General features: G+C 35.2%; 1 protein-coding gene across 2 annotated transcripts; it reads left to right on the forward strand.

Moving 5' to 3' along the window:
• The first annotated feature begins 642 nt into the window (after positions 1-642).
• Positions 643-25,800, forward strand: LOC106155076 (tubby-related protein 4). 2 transcript variants are annotated; one of them, XM_013529721.2, is made up of 14 exons: positions 643-1,088; positions 3,089-3,274; positions 10,112-10,240; positions 10,401-10,565; positions 16,643-16,805; positions 17,311-17,421; positions 17,908-18,050; positions 18,338-18,565; positions 18,944-19,175; positions 21,417-21,622; positions 21,929-22,172; positions 22,435-23,375; positions 24,356-24,532; positions 24,795-25,800. In XM_013529721.2, the coding sequence occupies exons 1-14, from the start codon at positions 1,014-1,016 to the stop codon at positions 24,909-24,911; spliced, it is 3,117 nt and encodes a 1,038-aa protein (XP_013385175.1). In that variant the 5' UTR covers positions 643-1,013; the 3' UTR covers positions 24,912-25,800. The 2 variants fall into 2 exon arrangements, with proteins under 2 accessions (XP_013385175.1, XP_086854260.1); XM_086998134.1 differs by lacking the exon at positions 643-1,088 and adding an exon at positions 1,834-2,104.
• The last annotated feature ends 24 nt before the right edge of the window (positions 25,801-25,824 follow it).

Consider the following 25,824-nt stretch of genomic DNA (forward strand, 5'->3'; position numbering starts at 1 on the left):
ATTTTCCTATGAATAAAATTATTTGATTTAGGTTGTTGTTGTTCATAACTACATGTCTAATTTTATTTAAATGTGTACTTAAAAATTATTAATTATGTAAGAGCAGTGTAATTAGTAAATAAAGTTGATGTACTTCATAAATACTATTTTATTTTTATGTACGTCTGTTGCGGTCGCACAAGTACGTCTGATACGGCCAAACTGTACGTCTGTTACATCAAAGAAAGTATTCCAGCTCAGTCGTTTCAATCAATCTCTTACCTTGACCTGATATTTTATCAACCTTAACATCATGTTTGCAATATATATATTTTTTTCAAAATTTTTGGGCTGCAAGCTTCGCAGAGTTTTTGAGATGAATAAAGCAAGTTGAAAAATCTCATTTGTATGCATACGTCTGTTACAGGGGTGTTTTCAATATGCTTCACATGCAAAGGAGTTGAATCATATTACTTTATATGGTTATTTAACCACCTAAGATACACATATTGGCCACAACAAATTGGCCCCAAATGTACAGGATTTTGTGCAGTGCACTGCCAAAGTGTGCAAAATGTACGTCCATATCGCCGGATATTGCCCGCATCTATCTTCCAAGTGCGTTAGATGAGACAGTTTGCGCAAAAACAATCTGCGTAGGAAAGAAAGTGAATGCGACAGCCGGAAGTCGCACGACAGCGGCTTTGTTGACCTCAGTCGAGAGTGCATTATACTATTTTCAGTTTTAATCAAAATTGTGTTTGACCTTAGGTAACCATAAGGTGATGAAATTAGAGATTGTTTCATGATTTTTGAATTTATCTGTTGGAGGACGTGGCTTAATTGAATGTACAATATGCTGATACTGACGGTTTAGGCTTCACTCTTTCTGTCAATCCCAGTAAGAATGACTTTGACAGGTTTGTCAGGAGTGCTGTCGTAGTTATGTGCGGGTTGAACGAGTCGATTTGCCTACATTGTATGTTGAAAAGGCAACAATGGAGTCATTAGGACGCATTTAATCGCCTGCTGAGATGTATATTTTTATTGAAGACAGTCCAACTACAAGGAGCGACTGTACGATACATTCCTTATCATGGATGGGAAAGGTAAAGTGCAAGCAATTTATAAATTGTAATACAGTGAATGCATATTGTTGTCCAACAGCATGTTATTGGACAGAACTTAAGACTTAACCAATGAAAGATATTTGTGGATAAATTCTGCCATCTTTCATTCATTGACACACTGCACTCACTAGTCTGCCATTAATTTCAAGTCCTGACCGCACCCTCCTCCAAGTCCTTTGAAATCTTGATTGATTTGACACCAAGTTGTGAGTTTTTGGCTCTTGAATTGTTAACATTAGCATTTAGAGTTATGATCACCTTAATCAAGTTATGATCAACTTGATGTTGTCTCACTCTGGCACAAGAATGAAGAGAATAGGGTATGGGAAATGAAACACTTGCTACAATTATAACCATTAATTTGATAACAAATTGACAAAAAAGTGGTGCTTTGGCTAAGTGAAAAAAATTGCTAGCGCTACCCCAGTCTAGGATGCATGAGAAGCCATTCAAGTCATGGTGTGCAAGCTTTCTGTGCAGTGCTCACTTTGCATTCTTTAAAAACATAAAAACACTACAGTGCTATGCTTATACATGTAGTAAAGGTTTAGAAGCAGCTGACATTGTTTTCACACCTGTGGGACCTGTAGCTTCCCTTTGACACATCCATCAATAATAATAATAACCAAAGATGTATCAGTAGGTTTGGCTGTTGACAGAGTATTTCACACCAATGGAGCTTACCACCACCTTACAGGCAAGTCAACAATAGGCAAAACTATATCTGGTTGTGAGCAGCTGCCATTGGTTTTAAAACCTGTGATGCTTATAGCTCCTGTCTAACAAGTAATCAGTGCAGTAACACATCGAAAAAGACATAAATGACAGGCAGCACATCTGGCTAGAAATAATAGATTGGGGAGCCATATTTTAGATTTGGGGCTTGAATTGGTTGCTACAGATTGTAGCATACTTCATCAGTATGCTCGTTTTTTTTTTTCATTTAAAGGCACACTCAATGAGATTTACCCTCTAAAATGGATTTTCTTGGGCAAGTAAGCACTTTTTTTCATACTCACAAATCATTTATCTATCATTCTCTGCACATGGATTAAATTTTTAAAGGTTGATTTTAGCTTAAATTGACTGGCCAGTCAGTACAACAGCGACCAATTTTCCTATAAGCTGCAATGGAAATATCAGCATCAGGTTCGCTCCAGAAAAAAATATTTAATTGGTTAAATAATTTTTAAGGTGTATACGTTTTTATAAAAATCTGTGGATGGCAAAAATGAGCATTTTGGGGATTTTCAAACCCACTGAGTGTATCTTTAACTTCAAAGCATTGATCCAGCTTTGATGTTTTGTTGTCTCCAAAGCTGGGGTAAAATAGCTAAAGAATATAGCAAAATGGTTCATAAGAATCATAACAATCATCACTATTCAATAATACCTTGTAAATGAATGAAAAATGCTGATTTAGATGACAGGAACTGAAGTAGTTTTTAGAATATCGAAAACCGACCTCTTGTAAATAGAATTACTTGTCAGTATCAATCTCAAATAGTGATGTTCTCCATTAGCAAAAATATGCATACACATATACATGTACTGTACTACTGAACTGTACTGAGTAAGTGCACATGCAGTATTTGAATCCAGTTTTTATCATTTGGAAGCAAGGCTTTGGTCAATGTCCATATTCAATATGTGCTCACCTCTGATGAACTCCAGTAAGGGTCATGGTAAAAGTTTATCTATCCATTTAATGGTTTTAGTCCTTCAAGTATCCATGCACAGAGTGTTACATTTGGGTTCAAAACCAGAGGAGTGAATCACTCGAAAACCAACCACTATGAAATATAATTGTACACCTTTTTTTTCTGGTCATCCTTGTCTGTATTGCTCATACACTACATATATGCCTTTCTGTTTGAAATATTAATTTATCTTTTTTCTATCACTAGATAGCTAGCCAGTGCATGTATACAACTATGAACCCAAAATTTGAGTGATGAATTTTTTTCATACCAATGCAGGTTCCAGAAATTCTTCCCAATGAGGATGGCTGGCAACTGGACCGCTCAGAGTACTACCAGGAAGGCTGGTTGGCCACAGGGAATGGCAAAGGAATTGTCAGTGCAACTTTCACCACAAGCCACTGTGAGAAAGACACTGATGTGCCTAGCAGAACAAATTTTAACCTTCGTGGACATAGGAATGAGGTAAATATTATCATATTTGCGTTTGCATGAACAAGAAAGCTAAATGTATACTTTATATTTCAGCATTGATGGGAAGAATGATGTCCAAACTTAGGGTGCATTCACAATAAAACTATCATATACTGCCAGTATGAACTAACTCTGCGGGGTCTCTCACTGAATGCAATCAGGTTAAAAGATTATCACTTCTCCTGGCATTGAGTAGAATAAAGAAAAATTGGTGATTATATACTACTACATTGGAAATGAGGATAATAACCTCATTCCTATGTTCCTTCCTCATACGGATGTTAACACCCTAAGATTGATTTGAACTGAAATAGGAGAATATCATCATCAAGATTTTATGTTTCTTTCTAAACAAACCAGATTTTCATAAAAGACTCCATTTAAACCAATGTAAGATTTTAAATCTCAACCACACTTTTATTTTTTCAAATATACTGTATAACAGGATGGTGTTTCATTATAATAGTTATGCTCTGTTCCATGATATTAGATTATTTAAATTTCTGGTTGTTAGCACTATAATTGGAGGTTCTATGCTACATTCCTATACTTGGAGGATCTATGCTACATTCCTTTTGTATGCTTGCTCTCGACTTGTGTAGTGCTGTGTTTTACCAATATATACTTGTAAATAGAGTGGTTGGCAGAGGTCTTCTTTATCATTTTCGTTTGCATAGTTAAAATGTGAAATAAAACAGTGAATGTACATGTAATTTCCAAATAATACACTTTAGAAACAGATACAACAGTACCTAGACCAATATTATATCTTCAATAACACATATCATTTATTGAGAAATCATTCTAATTGATTGTATAATTTGACAATGAATATCATGCCATATGATATTTCTGCCTGAACTTTAATTCTTTGCAATAAACAGCATCAACAAAGAAAAATGAGCAATGTGGAGAGCGTTTGACAGCATGTGTATGTGTGTGGGTGTATCTGGATTGGAATGAGAGAGAGAGAGAGAGAGAGACTCTAATAAGTGATTAGATCTGCATAATTGTGATATTTGCTTGATGTTGTGTGTGCACTTAGACTAGTTTTCTTTTTCATAACCTGGGGTAAGAGTTGATGACAGTATTGGTAAGTATCAAGAGTAGACCAATATATATTCCCATAAATGGATTCAGCATTCAAGCCTTATCCTTTCCATTGCCTGAATGCATATGAGTAATGGGAATACATTCCCTGAAACCTGTGGATATGATGCTTTTTCAGATATTGATTCTCAGACCATCAAATATGCTTTTAGTCTTTTAGCAACAGTGCATACTAACTTGGAGAAAGGACAGGCCTTATATACGGATTAGGTGTTTACTAACACTACCCGCAGACCTTTTAGCACTAACATCCATATTAACCACATAACCCACAAATTAACCAGCACTACCAGAGCAGGTGAATGTTAGTGCTAGGTATCACTTTGTTGGTGCTAAATGATTTTAAGGTGTGTTGGATAATTTGTGGATTTTGTGGTAAATATGGGCTTTAGTGCTAAAAGATTTGCGGGTAGTGTTAGTAAACACGTAATCCGTTTTATAAGGCCTGAGGAACACCAGAGAAATTCACATTTGTCACTTAAAATACTTCTGTGAAGAGTGCAGAACTGCCTAGGCATAAACATTATTTGGATTTGGCTGCTGATACAGACTAGTACATAATTAGATTTAGCACTTGGAAGTTAACCCAAACTATGTCATTTCAGACAGATTATTGTATTTGGTGTGCCTTACTTTTAAGTACTTTATTCTGCACTCATAGACCCCATTCCCATACCTAGATCGATCTAGTGGGATTGGTCTATCTCCGAGGGGAGTAGCTGAATTGCAGTAAGCTTACAAAATCTTTTGTGTGGTCCCTTTATGATAAACACAATATACATGCTTGCCATGTGCAAAGTGTGACAGCTACAGTGCATGTCCAATACCACTAAAAGGACTGCACAATGGCTACACCAAAAATCAGTTTTTAAAGCAGAAAGATGCTTGTATTGTGGGTCTGATTTTCGATTGAAAGGTATTCTTAGTTCAAACTTCAAACTCCATGTCAGTCACTTTGCTTCCTCATCTCATCTGCACGAGATGATGTCAGCTCAAGACGGGAAAGGTAGCTCCAGTCGGGACAGATCTGTGATGTACAAGACATGTGACTTCCAAATATGGAAGTGTCCCAGACAAAATTTTGCCAAACACACCTGCAGTATGTCTTCAGTGGCTAGAGTTAGTATTGCTGATATGGGTTATATATGAGATCAAGCTGGCAATACTGAAATCTAGAACCTATAGGGTATATTTTCATAACTTTATAGGGAAATGGCAAGTAAATCCAAATTAAAATAGGAAGATATAAAGACAATGTTAATCCTATTTTAAAAGCAATCTGTTTAGTATTTAGGGATAATTTGAAATGGTATATGAACGTGACTTTAGAATGCAATTAAACATGCAGAGAGGATTTTGCCTGCATCACATTCATATAAATTGTTGGCCTCATCATTGATTTTTAATCATAGAGTGGTCTGTGAGCTCATTTTAACTCTTCACTCTAGCACTTGATATGCTTCCTCAGTTCATAACAATGATGTAAAGAGTTTGAGTCCTGCTACTGCTGATGGTAAATAAATTGTAGAACCCTGTTGGTGGAAATTGTGTAAATGTAGTACATGTAGGTCCTAGGCTATCCAATATGGGTACAGTGTATATAAGGCCCCAGGATATCCAAGAGAGGCGTGTGAGAGGCTGAGAGACCATTAAAGGATTACCCGGTCTTCCTTTCATGTAGGTTCGCCATATTTAGGTCTCGGCCTTGCTGGACCTCGGCTCTTCTCGATGTGAATGCTCCCAATCAGATGAGCCAACACATTGTAAATATGGCTAGACCCATGGGTGGTGTTTTTCCTTGTGAATCGGCTTTTCTTGATCATATCATGACCTTGATGGACAGAAAACCATGAGGTAAAGAATTCAGTGAATGGGATCCGATGCAAAGCCAAGGGCCTCATGGGATGTACATGTAGCTCACTGATGTGAACCCCTATTGGCTCAACAAACACAGAATAACTAGTAATTTCAAACAAATGTTATGCTTAATGAAGAGAATCCTTTCAAAAAATTCAATGGAAAGAAACAATACTGTACATGTTGTTAAATGAGTTCAGATAACCTTTTTTGCTTTGTAAATTCCATTATGTTTTGAAATTGATGCAATCTTTTATATTAGTTGCCTAAATTTTCTACAATGTTTATGTAAATGATGACATGTCATTGCATGAGTAAACTACCAATACACTTTTCATGAAACATAAAATTATCGTATGTATGGAAAACACTGTGACAGTTATTCATCTTTTTAAGATGAGAATTTTAGTAGGTCAGTATATATTGTCATGAATATTTCTTCAAAACTTTGTTGGTTAATATTTGGGTTTTGGGCCAGTGCATCCTGGTCTTCAGATTATCACCTATACTTACTTACATGTTACTCTTTGGTTCAAGATAAACTCCTAAAAAAAGGCATAAGGGGTATCCCTAAATTGAGCAATACAGTGCAATACAGGACAATACTGTGCAACACAGCGCAATACACTTGAAAAAATGAGTCCAGTCACAAGTAAACAAATGTTCATTCCAAACAAAATAGGATTATATAAGAGCGAAATATATTACTAAACAATTAATAGTGTTGGTACAACTTAACAAATAGGCACAATAGAGTCTTTTCCACGGTCACGTGTCTTCCGCTAAATTATCCGTGGGAACGCGAGATTTTGCGGGATTTGAAGTTTCAGGGGGAAAGTGTGGAGTGTACACGACGGACGCCATATCGAGGAGTGCTCATTTCAATCTGAATTTTCAAAGTTTCGTAACATGTTATCACTTGATTTTTTTCGAAAACACATTCATGGGAGCAGTTGGAATAGAAATTAAGCAGAAGTACCTGATGACTTTTCAATGAAAGAACTAAAAACTTACCTCATCGACAGCAAAGATAGGACATTCGGTACTTTTGAAGTATACCCCCCACCCTGTAACTTCCTGAAACCTTCATTTTTCAAACATTTTTTACATTGTCTTTTGCACCTATGTCAAAGCTGTTGAAATAAAATGTTTTTGTAATTACCTGTGGTCTTTTTATTAGTTTTAATCACGTTTATTCCACCCCATTGAAATACAATGTGAAAATTTACAATGTAACCGCAGTCAATAACTTGCTGCGTTTTTGTTGGCTAACTCTACCTTATTTTATGTGAACATAGGATTGATACATTGTATACTTGGATTTCCTCTGTGAAATTATTATGAGCTTCTTGTTCACATAAAATTACCTTAGAGTTAGCCAACGAAAATGCGGCAAGTTATTGACTGCGGGTGTAAATTGAAGATTTTAACTTTGTATTTCAATGGGCTGGATTAAACGTGATTAACCAGGGGCGGATTTAGGCCACACTTTTTTATTTTTATGGATGACATCCTCTGGGTACCCCAAAATCGGTGCGCGAGGGCGAAAAAAAAAATCGTCCAAAAAAAAAAAATACTGCTTAAGTAAAGGAATGCTGTCAGTACACAGCTGGAAACACAAATTTTACCACAGTTACACGTATCAAACGAACAATATGTCTTTATCCATGCTCTAAAAATATTAAAGCATTGTGAATACTTCGTAGAAATGTAAAAAAGTCATGAATAGATATACTTCATATTACCAAATCTATTTAAGGTTATTTCATGAATTCATTTGGTATAGCAATCAATAAAACAAATATCAATCAAACAGTGTGTCTTTATTTGTATTCTCAGAATATTACAGCATTTTGAACACTTCACAGAAATGTTTAAAAATAATGCAAAGATATGCTTAATACTGCCAAATCTATTAAAGGTCAATTCGGACGATGACATTTTGTCTACTTCAACTCACACGAAGCAGCCAAACTGTCAGGTGGCCTGTCCGACCTTCAGCCCACCAAATACCTCGACGCCCTTGTCGTCCCTTTTTTCGCTACAGAAAACCTGGTATTAATGTGCTGCTTTGTACAGAATGTCACAGAAATTTTTCGGCCGCCGCCAGCCTTTCGCACAATTGTAAAAAGGTGATATCTCCATGCCAAATATCAATGGCATACCAATCCAAAACGATGGCGCCCGTTCTCTTTATGACTTTTGTTGTTGTGTTATTTGAAAGTAATCCTAGAGATGAATTTGACGGCAAAGTGGATGCATTTCCATGTAGCGAAAGTACACATGCGCAACAAGCTCATTTCCTGGCAAATTCAATAACGACATTTGCCACAACCGACTTTGTTGGGGGCTGGAGGGGGGGGGCTTTTTTTTTTTTTTTTTTTTTTGGAGAACGGGCGAAAATCGGTGCGTGCGCAGGATGTCATCCATAAAATAAAAAAAGTGTGGCCTTAGGGCGTCTTCTGGGTCTTCCAGAAGACGGTCAGATTTTCAAGTTTACATTGGCGGGTATCTAATTTTTTCTGTCGAAAGACAGTCAAAAATGAAGAACGGATCAACAAAGATAATTTGGAAGACTGTCAGGAAATAACTCTGAATCCGCCCCTGTTAACACTAATAAAAAGTCCACAGGTAATTACAAAAGCATTTTATTTCAACAGCTTTGACATAGATAAACAATAAAATGTAAAAAACTGTTTGAAAAGTGAAAGTTACAGAAAGTTACAGGGTGGGGGGTATACTACAAAAGTACCGAAGGCCCCTTCTGCTCAGTGCCTTCTACTCTTTCCCCCTGAGAAACAGTCCCGCACAAAATGGCGCGAACTGCGCATGCTCACGATTTCGTGGAAAAGACTCTATTTGTTTATTGTCAGGTCAGATGACATGTTGGCTAGTCGCTCTTTATGGCCAGTAATATTGTCAAGAAGAGCCACAAGCCAAAATGACTGCCGTCTCAACGATATAGAAGTTGCGCCAATGTTTCAAGTTATATCAATGATATTGATAATCTGTTCAAATAGTTTGCTTCTATATCACCTTATTTTGTTGGGAATGACTGTTTTCTTTGTTAAATTGCAACTGCATTAAATTTTGTTTTTTCAAGTGCATTGCACTGTGTTGTTCTATATTGCACAGTATTAAGCAATTTAGGGACCTCGGGGCATAAGTGTGCTGATTAGCAACTGGGTTTTCCACAATTAAGTCTCTTAATTAAACCTGAGTTGGAATGAGTGTTATGTCTTTATGTTTTCAGTGACCAGTCAGTGTCAAATGTTGCCATTATTTACACTACTGTGCACACCATTATCATCATATATAACACTTTCTTTCCTAGAAGTATGTTATTTTTATTGTTAATATGTGATCATATAGGTGAATAGAGGGTGGATGAAAGCAGGAAATTAAGACACCTATAGTTATTATGAATATCTGCATCAAGAAAGAAATGTTGAGTGTCTAGAGTTCAATGATGTGATCCTTATTAGCATGCTGTCTGATTAGTTCATCATAGAAAGCTATTCTAACATGGCTGACCTCTATGGCAGTGGGCAATACAGGGGAATAAGATGTGCTGCCCATGGTGAACCTTTCATTATTCGATCCCTCAATGAGATGGTTTTCACCAATATAGGTTGATACAACTTGGCTGAAAACACATTGTGTGAACCTGGAACAAATAATTTTAATTACCATATTCTAGGAGCTAAATCCAATACCTGAGATCTTAAATTATATCTTCAATATAACCTTTACCTTTCCCTTTTGATATTCATTTTTAACAAAGCTGGAATGTTGGGTTTAATGTGATTTTTTTTTATTGTTGATTGAATATTAGAAATGGAGACATATATTTTCTTTTAGGTTGTAATGGTTAAATGGAATGAGCCATACCAGAAGTTGTCAACATGTGATACAAATGGCATTATTTTTGTGTGGATGAAGCATGATGGACGCTGGTCAGTGGAGCTGGTCAATGATAGAAATGTGCCAGTGAGTAACATCAGAAGGAATTTATGTGAGATCACAATAATTGAAAAACTGTACAATTGAACTTCAGCTGATGAGGACAGAGTACAAATACCATTAATATACATCAATGTTGTGGATATTGGTTAATATTATTTAATAATTGCTATTATTTATAATCAAGGTAACTGACTTCAACTGGTCTCATGATGGCCGCATGGCACTGATCACTTATGAAGATGGTTTCATCCTTGTGGGGTCAGTAAATGGTCAGAGACACTGGTCAACAAATCTAAACCTTGAAAATGCTACAGTGAAGACAGGAGTGTGGTCTCCAGGAGACCAGGAGGTAGGAACATTGTGCTTGGTGTGAACTGAGATGTCTCTTTTGGTCAGTAATGTGAATGAAATCATGAGTTAGAAGATGAAGCTGAGAGATTGTTTCCATGGTAGCCCTCTGTAAGAAATGTGAATAATGGTTGTTTATCATATTAGTGCAAACTGAATAGCACAAACCGAAAATAAAGTAAGAAATGCAGGGGCGGATTTAGGCCGTCTTCTGGGTCTTCTGGAAGAAAGTCAGATTTTGAAGTTTACATTGACAGGTATCTAATTTTTTCTGTTGGAAGACGGTCAAAATTGGAAGATGAATTAACAAAGATAATTTGGAAGACTGTCAGAAAATAGCTCTGGATCTGCCCCTGAAATTTATAGAATATATGAAAATGTATGATATATACAATAACTAATGTCGATTTAGGATCATCAGAGTTTAAAATGTCATACAAGACGAGAAAACATGAAAGCATCTGCTGAAGGATATTGTCAACCTTCACCCAAAACCCCTTATTAAATGCCTTACATACATTCTTTTGGGTAAAAGATAAATCCTCTGTGTTCAGTGGTTAAATTAATTAACATTTACACATATGTCATATGGTGGTGTCATAATTGCCATTTTAGGGTAAAAACTGAAAAAATTGGTTTCTCAAATTTCTCCTTTACCTGAGCAACCATGATCACCGTTTCAGTGCCTTTTAGTACTCCACAACCCTGCCAGCAATTCTTCTTAGAAGTCTTGGTTATCGATTTTTCTTAGAAGTCTTAGATTGTAGCCCATACACTCTGGGTCAACTCTGCCAATTTTCATGATAAAATCTTGTTCAGGGATGAAGTTATGCCCCATACTGATTGCTATCTCAAAATAGAAAGGTGTTAAATTGATGATTAAAGCTTTGTGATACCTATGCTTATGCATTGCAACAAGAAATATAAATGCTGGTAGTTAATATTTTCAACAATTTTTATGTACAGACACAGATGTGTCTGTACATATTGCCATCACCTGCGTCTGTCGTCGCCGATGGCGATGGCGATGGCGATGCCGGCGCCGTGCACTTTCCTTGTAAACACGATAAGTGGAGGGCAGTTTTACTTTTTGGCTTTATATTTACAGAGCTGATGAATATTCATAAAACGCAGGTCAAGTTCGAAAATCAGCATGATCGGGCCATTATTGTAGAAGTTATGCTGTTTTTTCACTTTTCAGCATATTTTTCACATTTCCTCAGATTCAATTCTTAGGCATGTTAACAGTCTCATTATTAAACTAATAAGATACGTAAAAGTGTTTGTTTGACATTTCCTGCATCTTTACAACATTGTTAGTTGATTTTGTAAAAATGATGGTAAACTTGTTATCGTGTATTGTGTAATAAAGTTTCAAAAAAGGAAATAAACTCATATCATTGCAGTTTGTCAGATTGAATTATTCACTATGTTCAGAATCTCAGAATGGAAGAAATTGGACATTTAACACTGCTCTGTTGATATTTTTCCCATCTCATCAATTTTCTTAGTTGATAATATAAAAATGGCAGTAAACTGTTAATTTTGTTTTATGTTAAAAATTGTTAAAAATGGGAAAAAAAAACATTTCAGAACAGTGCTGTCTTGTTTACATTTTGGCATTTTCAAGTTGTGACTTTGAAATTCCATGGGCCTGAAGACCTTTGCTAGTCACATTTTCTGAATATCCATGATACTAATATTTTATTATTAAAAATTGATGGTCATCATGCTGTTAAACATTATGTAATATTGCATCAAAATTTGAAAAAAACCTATTTTGGGCACTGCTCCCATGATGACCATTTAAGAAAAACCATGTCACTTACTGTTCTCAAACAGTACAGTAAATATATATAGATGTGTCTGTACATATTGCCATCACCTGCGTCTGTCGTCGCCGTCGCCGTCGGCGCCGTGCACTTTCCTTGTAAACACGATAAGTGGAAGGCAGTTTTACTTTTTGGCTTTATATTTACAGAGCTGATGAATATTCATAAAATGCAGGTCAAGTTCGAAAATCAGCATGATCGGGCCATTATTGTAGAAGTTATGCTGTTTTTATGTACAGACACAGATGTGTCTGTACATATAGCCATCATCTGCGTCTGTCGTCGTGCACTTTTACCGATAACACGATAAGTGGAAAACTGTTTTTTCTTTTGGCTTGAAACTTACAGAACTAATGAATATTCATAATACACAGGTCAAGTTCGAAAATCAGCATGATCGGGTCACTTATAGGGAATTTATGCTGTTTTTTCACTTTTTTCAGCATAAATGAAGCACCGATAACACGATAAGTGGAAAACTGTTTTACTTTTTGGCTTGAAACTTACAGAACTGATGAATATTCATAATATGCAGGTCAAGTTCGAAAATCAGCGTGATTGGGTCATTTTTAGTGAATTTAGGCTATTTTTTCTCTTTTTTCAGCATAAATGCAGCACCGATAACATGATAAGTGGAAAACCATTTTACTTTTTGGCTTGAAACTTACAGAACTGATAAATATTCATAATACGCAGGTCAAGTTCGAAAATCGGCATGAATGGCTCATTTTTTAGTGAATTTAGGCTATTTTTTCTCTTTTTTCAGCATATATACAGCACCGCTAACACGATTACTGGAAAACCGTTTTGGCTTTTGGCTTGAAACTTACAGAACTGATAAATATTTATAATACGCAGGTCAAGTTTGAAAATCGGCATGATCGGGTGACTTGTAGGGAAGTTATGCTGTTTTTTTTTACTTTTTTCAGCATATATGCAGCACCGATAACACGATAAGTGGAAAACCGCTTTATTTTTTGGCTTCGAACTTACAAAATTGATGAAGATTCATAATCCGCAGATCAAGTTCGAAAATCAGCATGATCAAGCCATTTTTAGGGGAGTTATGCTATTTTTTCACTTTTTTCAACATATATGCAACACTGATAACACTATATAAGAAAAACAGATAGGCCAATTGTCATTATACTTACAGGAGTGGTCAATCTTACTAAAATGCAGGTTGAGTTGGAAAATCAGCATAATCTGGCCATTATTTTAGAAGTTATGCTGTTTTTTCACATTTCCTCAGATTCAATTATTAGGCATGTGAACAGTCTCATTATTTAACTAATAAGATACGTAAAAGTGTTTGTTTGATATTTCCTGCATCTTTACAACATTGTTAATTGATTGTGTAAAAATGATGGTAAACTTGTTATCGTGTATTGTGAAATAAAGTGTCAAAAACGGTAATAAACTCATCATTGCAGTTTGTCAGATTCAATCATCCACTATGTTCAGAATCTCAGAATGGAGGAAATTGGACATTAAACACTGTTCTATTGATATTTTTCCCATCTCATCAATTTTCTTAGTTGGTCATATAAAAATGGCAACAAACTGTTTATTTCGTTTTATGTTTAAAAAATGTTAAAAATGGAAATAAACCCATTTCAGAACAGTGCTGTCATGTTTACATTTTGGCATTTTTAAGATGTGACTTTGAAGTTTCATGAGCCTGCAGACCTTTGCTAATCACATTTTCTGAATATCCATGATACTAATATTTTATGATTAAAAATTGATGGTCATTATGCTGTTAAACATTATGTAATATTGCATCAAAATTTGAAGAAACCCCTATTTTGGGCACTGCTCCCATGATGACCATTTAAGAAAAACCATGTCACTTACTGTTTTCAAACTTACAGGCAAGAAACATAGGGCTAAAATACAGTTTCAGTAGGCAATGCAGTCTGTTTGGTAATTTTTTCTGGCAGTTAAACAGTTTTTTGTGAAAATTTAATTTTTCACTTATTGGCATTTTCAAGGTGTGACTTTGAAGTTCCATGATTCTGAAGACCTTTGCTTGTCATGTTTTCTGAAAGTCCATGTTACTAATATTCTATTAAATAAAAATTGATGGTCATATATGCTGTTAAGCATTATGTAATGTTGCTTCAAAATAGAAGAAAACACAATTTTTGGTGTTGCTGCCATGATGACCATGATGGGAAAACCGTGTTACTTATGACTGTCAAACCTTAAAAAAAGAAACACTGTACTAAAATGCAGCCTGAGTTGGAAAAGCAGTCTAATTGGCTTCATTTTCTGGAAGTTATACATTTGAGTGAAATATTCATTAACTTTTTGGCATATTCATTGTGGGACTTGGAGCTCCCATGGACATGAAGCCGAATGGTAATCAAATTTTCTACATGTCCATGCTATTTGTAATCAATAATCAAAAATTGGTGATAATTATTCTATAATTTATTATGCAATGTTACATCAAAATTTACAATAATCTTTTTGCACTGCTACTGCAAACATTATGAAAAGAAAACTGTGTTACTTATTATTATTTTTAACTTATGAGAATGATTTTTAGGATTGGCATGCAGTTAAAATTAGAAAGCTAGGTCAATTGGGTTATCGTTTATTATTGAATTTATGCAATTTTGTGTGAAATTTTCATTTTTTTATTCTGGCACTTTCTCAGTATAAACTTGAACTCTGATGGGCCTGAAGCCTTATGCTTTTACTTTGGTCGGTGTTACCTGCTGTGCATAATTAAAATATGATGTTGACTTTGCAGTAAAACATAATGTATCATTTCATCAGAATTGGTAGTCTCCTATTTTGTGCATTATTGTTTTGTGCTTTTCTTAAGATGTGACTTATGGGCCTGAAGGGTCTTTGAGAGGGTCAGTCTGTAAATTTTCCTTGGGTATCACTTAGCTAAGCTCTGAGTTATAAAGTAATTTGCCTAATTGATTATTTATAGGCCATTAAATGAGATTACATAAAGCACACTTGTTGATATCTCCCTGTAAACTCCCAAAGGTTAAGCTCTCTGCTAGATTAATAATAAGGAAGCAGTGATAATTATGGAGGTAAATTATGCAGGTAATTTATATATATATATATATATATATATATATATATATATATATATATATATATATAATCAACAATTGCTGCCTGGGCAGAGGTCTGCACTCTCGGAGTGCTTTTCTAGTTTTGTTTATTTTCCTTAATAACTTTTTTCTCAAACACTTGCATTTGTGATATTTAACCGCCTGAAGCTCTGCACATTTTCTGTATTTCCACATAAGCAGTTGTATGTTATTTATGTTTTCAAACATTATGTAATATTATTTTATGCACTGTCATCATTTTTCAAATATTGAGACTTTCATCATGTGACTTTGGTCTCTCATGGTCCTGATACTGTAATCTTATTGAAGGGATGGATTGAGACCATCTTCTGGGTCAGCTTCCGGAAGACGTTCAGATTTTTAAGTTTATATTGACTGATATTTATTTTTTTTTCTTTTGGAAGATCATCAAAATAGAGGATGGATCAACAAAGATACTTTGGAATACTGTCAGAAAATATCTCTGGGTCAGCTCCTGTTATTGACCATGTTACCTGTTGTGCATGATTAAAATTCAGTGTTGACTAACAGTGCTATTATAAGCATTATTTATTATTGCATCAAAATTGGCAAAATGACCTATTTTGCATCTTTATTTTCTGTTTTTTGTCTGTACATTTGACAGCTTTGCTGCCTTGTTTATTGTTTTAAATCAGCACAAATCAGCAGGAAAAACTTCATTTTCGATATCTGGATGATAATAAAGGGTTACAATATCCTTAAGGGGGGTCCACTTTTTAGTGATGAGGGTGAAACTCTAATGCACATGTATGGAATATTAATAGACTGTAATTCTGCAGAATTTAAAAAAAATTATGTCAGCTATCATTTCCCTACTCTCCTCCAAATCCCACAAAATTTCTCTTGATTTTGTATTTTAATACTTAAAAGTTGTGAGACTTTGGACCATCTTAAATGATCCCCATTAAGTTCTACTAAGCAAAATTAATACTATATTTAATAAGTATGTGATAAGATCTTGCACAATTCATTCAGGATAATAAGTTATTAATGTTAAAAAATCAACATGGCAAATTCTGTTTAAACCTAATTGCATTCAAATTTTGTTTGATGTAATATATTGTGAATGGTATTTTCAGGAGTTTTCAATCACTGATCTAAAATCTTCTCATATAATTAAGGTGCTTCTTGGAACTAGTGATGGTCAGATAATAGTGCTGACCTCCAGTGGTGCTACAGTGACCCAGGTGACCATCCTCAGTGGACAGGAAATGTCTCACATGGCCTGGTCTTGTGAGAAGTTCTCTATGGAAAGTGATGGGACAAATTCTCCTAGTAGAACTGGTAAGAGCTAACAACAGAGTGGTTGGCAGTGCAGCCTAACATGGTAAAATTATCTTGCAAATTTTAAGATCCCTATCTTTTTGATAGATTAATTTGGACCACTTATTTTAAGATAATCCCGAAGTTGATATTTCCATTGGAGCCTATAGGAAAATGGTCTCTGTTATAATGACTAGCCAGTCATTTTAAGCTAAAATCAAACTTTATGAATTTTATCAAAGACAGAATCCAAGTGCAGAGAGGGAAAGATAAATTATGCAGGAGTATGAGAAAATTTGCTAATTTTCCAAGGAAAATCTATTCTCATGGAGTGCACCTTTAAGCAAAGTAGAACATTCTAATATAAAGTCTCCATATTGAATCAGATAAGTTATTTAACTTGGGATAAAAGCACTTGTTGTAGATGCTATCATTTGCCAGAAAACAAAAATTTAAACTAATCAATACAGGATCATATTTTAAAATGAAAAGCATCATATTATTTCTCTCATTTCATATGTTATAGGTGAGGGTACCAGGTGTCACTCCCTGGCAGCCAGCTTTAAAAGTGGTGCTATACATCTCCTTTCAAATTATGATGACCTCCTTCCAGTGGTCATACAGACAGGTTTACAAGGTTAGTATGTATCAATTGTATCTAGTTGTATTCAGACTTAAAAATAGCGCCACTTAATGACTTTTTCATTTTCCCATTATTTAGTTGTTCAGGTATTTAAGATTTTAGGCCTAATTAGTCAGTTTGTGCCAAAAAAGTGGAATTATATTATAGCAAACTAATGGCAAAGTGTCAATTTTCAATATAGTGTAGGAAGTATTTGGAGTAGTGTTTCAATCTGAAGGCTTGTTTACATGCATCTGTGAGAAGCAGTTTCAGTGTTACGGTACCAGGTTTTACTTGCCTATGATAAGCACATATTGAAAATGGTATATTTACAACCACAAAAGGACCCAGAATATAAAAAAAAAATAATGCTTAGGATAGACAAAGAGCTTCATCCTTATAAATACATGGGTGTTGATGGAAATTTTTTATCTACTGATTACTTGTTGTAAGTAAGATGCATGAAGGAAAATTGATTTGAATCTCTTTGCTGATGGTTAGGTATACAGATGGAGTGGTCTAATGATGGAGAGTTTCTAGCCGTTGGTGGATATAACCGTCTTCCTAGCTTAAACTGTATCAGTAAGCTGCTCCTATATACAAAATCAGGAACCCTGCTGCTGTCAATGACAATTCCTAACCAGGTATGTGTTCAATTCAGGTGATGGTCACCTGACCTATTAGTGCTATCAAAGTTGATAAGAGATTACAGAGTAATTCTTGGCTTACAATCTAAATAATGAGAATCATGTCTGTGTATGACTTGTCATTTAGGTTCTTAGTCAAGAGTAACTGTTTTATCAACTTATCTAGAAAGCAATGGCATGAAAATTTTAAAGTATTTTACAGTTATCAGGAGTTTTTGCATTTATAATTGATTCCAATTATAGATCTTTTGATATATTGAACAAGTTGATCAAAATTGTTCTAGCCCAAACCTCTGACAGCATTAACATGGGGCCACAATGATAAGCGTCTGTTCATAGCCACTGGATCAAGAGCCTATGTGGGCCGTGTGAACAAAGAAGTGGCTCCACTACAACTTCTGTGTGAGACAACGGTTAAGGGTTGTCTTAGTTCTGAGAGTGACCTGCAACATTTGCCTTTGCCACTCAAGATGAAATGTCATCTGGACTGTTTGTTTATTCCTACAATTCAAGTAAGTACTGGTATAAACATAATAGACTAAGGAGTGAACACTTATATGCTAAGGAATTTGCAGTTGGGCACCCTGTGTTTTAGATCTTTTGAGAAGCTCCTCTGTAGGCATCAAAGCTACTTGTCACTGACATCTGTGGTGATAGCAGGCTTACTATGGGTATAGAGAGATACTGTCAGTTACTCTGAAATATAGATTGCTTTAAAAAACTAATATTCTGACTTATCGCAATGTTGGATGAGCTAAACAATCCTGATAACTATATCAGATAATACTATCATTTGACATGTATTTTACTATTACATCACTTTCTCTTTCTTCATGTATTCTTCATTGTATTCCATTTCTTGTTTGAAAATGTTCCATCTTTTGTTTCAGAATTACATTCCACCTCCTGAAAAGCTTCGAGATTTTGTCATCCTGCCTCCATCAGACAACGACAGGTTTTATTGCACCATGATGAGACATGGGGATGAAAGCTATGGAGGGTATTACATTCTATATCTAGAGTACCTAGGGGGACACATACCTATACTTAAGGGGAGGAGGAACAGTAAACTAAGACCAGAGTTTGTGATCTTTGATCCATCACCAAAAGGAATGATCAAAAGTAAGGGATAACTTACCATATTGGTATTAATTCTTCATATTTAGAGATAGGACCTTGAAGGGACCATTCCCAGACCCTATCATACTAACTGTGTAGGGGATTCTCGCTAAATTGCAATTAACTAAAGCAGCTTAGATGTCTATCCCATCTACTGAAGCTGCTAGGGCATAATTAATAATCGTTTAGCAGCTTCTGTAGGCGTGCCAGACATTTAAGCCGCTTAAGCTGAAAGCAATTTAGCGAGAAACCCCTCGGAGATAGATCGATCCTGTTAGATCAATCTTGGTATGGGAACAAAATCAAAGTTTTTCTCATTGAAAGAATTATATTACCAATTTTTATGTACAGACACAGATGTGTCTGTACATATTGCCATCACCTGCGTCTGTCGTCGCCGTCGCCGATGCCGATGCCGATGCCTTCGCCGGCGCCGTGCACTTTCCTTGTAAACACGATAAGTGGAGGGCAGTTTTACTTTTTGGCTTTATATTTACAGAGCTGATGAATATTCATAAAACGCAGGTCAAGTTCGAAAATCAGCATGATTGGGCCATTATTGTAGAAGTTATGCTGTTTTTTCACTTTTCAGCATATGTACAACCCTGTAAACACATTTTAAGGAAAACCGATAGGCCTGTTGTCATGAAACTCACAGGAGTAATCAGTCTTACTAAAATGCAGGTCAAGTTCGATTATCGGCATGATCGGGCCACTATTTTAGTAGTTATGCTGTTTTTTCATTTTTCAGCATATATGCAACACTGTAAACACAATATAAGAAAAACAGATAGGCCAATTGTCATCAAACTCACAGGAGTGGTCAATCTTACTAAAGCGCAGGTTGAGTTCAAAAATCAGCATAATCAGGCCATTATTTTAGAAGTTATGCTGTTTTTTCACATTTCCTCAGATTCAATTCTTAGGCATGTTAACAGTCTTATTGTTTTACTAATAAGATACATAAAAGTGTTTGTTTGACATTTCCTGCATCTTTACAACATTGTTAGTTGATTATGTAAAAATGATGGTAAACTTGTTATCGTGTATTGTGTAATAAAGTGTCAAAAATGGAAATAAACTCATATCATTGCAGTTTGACAGATTCAATCATTCACTATGTTCAGAATCTCAGAATGGAGGAAATTGGACATTTAACACTATTCTATTGATATTTTTCCCATCTCATCAATTTTCTTAGTTGATCATATAAAAATTGCAGTAAACTGTTTATTTTGTTTTATGTTAAAAAAAGTGTTAAAAATGGAAATAAACCCATGTCAGAACAGTGCTGTCTTGTTTACATTTTGGCATTTTCAAGTTGTGACTTTGAAGTTCCATGGGCCTGAAGACATTTGCTAGTCACATTTTCTGAATATCCATAATACTAATATTTTATTATTAAAATTGATGGTCATTATGCTGTTAAACATTATGTAATATTGCATCAAAATTTAAAAAAAAAATATTTTGGGCACTGCTCCCATGATGACCATTTAAGAAAAACCATGTCAGTTACTGTTCTCAAACTTACAGGAAAGAAACATGGGACTAAAATACAGCTTCAGTAGGCAATGCAGTTTGTTTGGTAATTCTTACTGCCAGTTAAACGTTTTCACATATTGGCATTTTCAAGGTGTGACTTTGAAGTTCCACGGGCTTGAAGACCCATGCTAGTCACATTTTCTGAAAATCCATGATACGTGTATTTTATTATTAAAAATTGACGGTCATTATGCTGTTAACCATTATGTAATATGGCATCAGAATAGAAGAAAACACAATTTTGGGTGCTGCTGCCATGATGACCATTATGGGAAAACCATGTTACTTATGATTGCCAAACTTTCAAAAAAAGAAATACAGGACTAAAATGCAGCCTGAGTTGGAAAAGCAGTCTAATTGGCTTCTTTTTCTGGAAGTTATACATTTTCAAAGTGTGAACTTGTTACACATTTTACTTACATTGGTATTACCTGTTGAGCATAATTAAAATTTGATGTTGAATTTGCAGTTTAACATAATGTACTTTTGCATCAGAATTGACAGTAGCCTATTTTGTGCATAGTTATTTCCTGTTTTTTGTCTGTACATTTGACAGCTTTGCTGCCTTGTTTCATCTTGTGGTAGATTTTTTAAAGCTGTATTTCCTATGTTTTCCATATGTTAGATATATTATTAAACATATGTATAAATGACCATCAGTATAATATATTGTTGTTCATGCTTTTTAACATGTTGCAGATGGTGATGATGAAGTGTTCAGCAGTAGTGGATGCAGTTGTAGTTCCAATGGTGAAGATGAGCCCATCCTTGACACTGGCTGTGGTTCTCCTAGGCCAAGGAGGAAGAAAAAACAGAAGAAACGTCCAAGGAGTGGTGACAGAAAAAATGGTACACCTGGAAGAGATAGGTGCAATGATAGGTGGCAGGAAGACCATCTTCCTGAGGTAAAGTCTGGTGATTAACTTGATAGATTACACAACAAAGTATTACAGTTATTACGCACAAAAGAGGAACAAAAAAGGAAAGGATGTTTTGAAAGCTGTAAAATGTTATATTGTAAGTGTCAGTAAGTTTATTTTTGCAAGTAATAATTTACTAAAATTTGATTTTTGAAAAAATGAACAATTTGAAATATTTAATTGATAACTCCATTGAAAATTTTCTCGATAAGTTTTGTAGATTTTCTCCCTGTAGATTAAAAGTTGTTCAGTCCTGTCCTGTCCATTCAGAAGCATTTTATATTGTTTTAGGAAAACCGACTAGTTGAAGTGACATCCAACTTCTGGGGAACAAAGTTTAAGTTTATAGGTCTGACAGAAGACCTGCCAACCAACCTAGGTGAGGTGATCTACAAGACCAGCCTGTTTCACCTCCAGCCACGCCAGATGACTGTCATGGTAACTGATCTAGATGACAAGATGGAAGGAGAGCTGACTGCTGCTGGACCACTGACCAGTGACTTTGGTGCTAATAATGAAGAAGAGGACCTCACAGGTAAAGGAAGCTCTTCACTTTCCTCTGCCCTCACTTTGTCCTAACATATTACTGTCGTGTGTGTGTGTGTGTGTGTGTGTGTGTGTGTGTGTGTGATGAAAAAAGTGTGATGAAATTGAAAAATTGATAAAGATAAGGGAAAGGCATTGAATTGTATTAAAAATGTAAATATTAAACTTGAGAAAAATGTTGCATCATAGTTAATAGGCTTTGGTATGAAGTTATGAAATTAAATGCCTACAATGAATAATATATGTTATAGGTACATTTCAAGAATCTCTAGTGGATCCGCTGAGGCTGTCACCTGATGATGATGCTCTGCCGGTGGCTCCCAAATCTCCACTTCTAAGCTGTAAACCAAATGTATTTGCTAATGCAGAAACACAGACTGATGATTCTGCCAAAAAGGCAAATCTTAAAGCAGCAGTTTGTATGGAAGCAGGGGCTGCTGGAGTGGACCAGATTAACACAAGTGCAATAGTCTTTATGGCAGCACCAGACGGAGGAGCTGCAAGCAACGTTAATTCAGGTGTAGTTATTGGGGAATGTGAGGGTGCTACATACTCTGCTCAAGAAGAAAAAGTTGCATTTCAGGAGACTTATCTAACACATAATGAATCTCTATGTGGAAATGTTGACTTGAAATTATTGAATGGACAGCCTCCCCAAAATGGGTTAGTCGCCATGGATAGCTATAACAAGGATTTGGATTATCCAAAATCTAACCACATTGAAAGCTTGACCAATGATTCATCCTATGACAAACTAAATGCATTACATTCCAGTCCTTTGGTAAGAAGAAAGTCTCATTTAACAAACTCAGATTTTACCTTGCATGGCAAGAGCCACAGTTTAGATCTCCCAGAGAAAGAGCAAGAATGTGCACTGGACCATTCTTCATTTCGTTTTAGTGGAAGAGTTTTATCAGACAACAAACTTACAGATTTAAAAAAGGGACAAAATTCCATTCCACAGTCAAGCAAGCTTTTTGAAAGATCTCAGAATGCTTCTCGAAAGCAAACAAGTAACAACTCTCCCAACAGAAAATCAACATCATCACCAAAAACCGTAAAAATAGTTGAAGAATGCAAGGGCAGAAAGGTCCCTTTGGACAGTTCAGATGAAGACATGTATGTTAGCTCAAATGGAGGTCAGAACTTGAAGGACTTGGAAGGTTTTCAGAAATCTCAGCTCAAACAGAAGGTAGGTACTAGTACATGTAGGTTCTGGTCAGCTTATGTGCATATTTACTTCTTACTTTGCTGCTAAATGTAGAGGAAAGTTTGTATTAGGACATTTGGAAAAGTGGATTATAGAATGGCAGGAAGGGTTTGGGGGGTCAGGGGGAAACATTTCCCATTTATGGTGTTATTTTTCCCCCTCATTCAACATCTTAACTGAATAATGTTGGGCAAAATTGGTACTGATGCCCTCTGGTCTGATAGAAATGTCAAATTACTGTAGGTTGTTTAAGATATTTCTGAATATTTTGGATAAATCATTGGGCATTCTGAGTAAGGCATTGTAAAAATTACATGACTACTGTACCTCTGTTCCTTTGCCAAGCAGGTGCAGCAGTTTATGCCGTAAATGTGTATAGAAGAGGATAGACTAAATCATTTATTATACCAAAAGTTAAAGAACATTTGCATTGTCTGAGACAATCCCAGAACCTTTATATCCCAAAACATAGAACTGTTAGATCTGCAAACTTTTATCCCATGGGCCCTCAGAATTTTTTATGTATAAACTTTAAACTATTTTAAAGAAATTGATTGATGTAACATTTAAATAATTGAATTATTTTATGCTATTTAACTATTTTTAAGAAACTGATTGATTTATTATTTTAAGAAATGAATTCACTTATATTATTGAACTATTTTAAAGAAGCATTTTGATTTAATCAGATAATTTATCTTTTATGTTTTAATGTCGTAATGTATTTCAGTTACTTTTTTCACTCCTTTAAAGCTAATATGTAAAATCCAACTTTTAGTTGCAACAATTATTATTATTATTGTTATATTGTTGAATAATTATTTCAAACATAATTACGTGTTGATTTTTAATTGCCAATAAAAACCGAGAAACTGTAACCTTAATTAAAGTGTGGTATTGAAGAGTTTATTCCACTGATCTAGTATTCTCGACCAATCTTCTGTATATGTTATACATTACAGGTGAAAAAGCACTCTCGCAGTAAGAGTGAAGGAGATGGTTACAGCAGGAAGTTGCATGTTATGCACAATAAGGCTCCTATCTGGAATGAGGCTAACCAAGTCTACCAGCTGGACTTTGGTGGCAGAGTCACACAGGAGTCTGCAAAGAACTTTCAAATAGAATGGAGGGGAAAGCAGGTGACATATATCTCATGACATGCATTTTAAAAGCAGTAAAATTTCAAAATTTATGAATTCTATTTTTAGAAGTTTTTAGTTGTTTTTTTTTTTAATACAAAATTGTGAAAGAGAGTGACTATGGTGCATGCTAGAAAATTGTTTGTAACTAGAAATGATGGTGCTTGGAAAACATGAAATATGGCAAGAAGTGAAATGCTTGCAATATGATAATAATTACAAAATAATAATGAATTAAATATTTGTCCTACTTGCCTTTTAGGTGATGCAGTTTGGACGTATTGATGTGCATGCCTATACCCTGGATTTTCAGCATCCTTTCTCTGCTATCCAAGCATTTGCTGTTGCTTTAGCCAATGTCACACAGAGACTGAAGTAAGATTGGAGAGGACACCTGTTTTTTTCAAAAGACACATTTTACAGTTCCATCATACATTGATAATAATAAAGAAATGCTGTAGAGCACAGACAGTGGAGCAGTCATTTATGATATTTGCCATTTATGGGAACAGAGAATTGACTTTTAAAGTTATATTTATGTATCATGGAAGATATAACTTGACTTGACAGTTCAGTTTCTTGAATAACGGGAAGTGAGATTTATAGTATAGAGTAAATTGTGTGTAATCTTATCGATATCCTGCCAAAATGTTTCCTAAGTGTTTACATCAGAATTGTTTTGAGATTGTAAACATCTCATCTTTGCACCTCTTGGGGTATTTTGTCCATCTGTGTAATGGAGAGCCAAGAATACAAAGAATTTATTTGCACTCTCCCATTGTCAATGTGTGATACAATATTCCTCTGTAAGAAAGACTTGTCTCATTATGTTAGATTTACCAAGCTCCAGGTCCAATGTGTACCAGCTTTATTTTCACACATCTAGATTTGTACTCTTATTGAACTCAGACTGTCTGTGTTAAGTTTTATTGAAGTTTAAGACAACAATTACACACCTGCATCTGGGTTTCATGGTTTTGTAGGACACAAACATAGCTCATACAACTGCCCAATATTACTTGTGATGAGTGTGGTGAACTTCAGTCATATGCTGTTGAAGTTCAGTCTAGACGAGATCGCTTGTAAGGAAATTCTCAAGTGAATCAATTGGCCAGTTGTTTCTGCAACAGTACGCACTCAAATTGGTGCTTTTTGCAAAATAGCTGTGGACTTCAAGAGACCCGAGCTGCAGTCTCTTGTAAGGATTTACAGCTTGGATAATTATAATGAAACGTTTAATATTGTGCAATAAATAATTCCTGTTGTGATTGTCTTATTGATAACTGAGATAC

This window comes from Lingula anatina, chromosome 1 (assembly GCF_051362555.1).
Source record: "Lingula anatina isolate TDL-2025a chromosome 1, LinAna3.0, whole genome shotgun sequence".
NCBI lineage: Eukaryota > Metazoa > Brachiopoda > Lingulata > Lingulida > Lingulidae > Lingula > Lingula anatina.

Bases quoted from the DNA above. Each gene is read 5' to 3' on its own strand.
- LOC106155076 (XM_013529721.2), top strand. From the start codon at position 1,014: ATGTATATTTTTATTGAAGACAGTCCAACTACAAGGAGCGACTGTACG. The intron at 3,275-10,111 runs GTAAATATTATC...ATTTTCTTTTAG, and splicing joins TTCGTGGACATAGGAATGAG to GTTGTAATGGTTAAATGGAA. The intron at 10,241-10,400 runs GTGAGTAACATC...TTTATAATCAAG, and splicing joins TCAATGATAGAAATGTGCCA to GTAACTGACTTCAACTGGTC.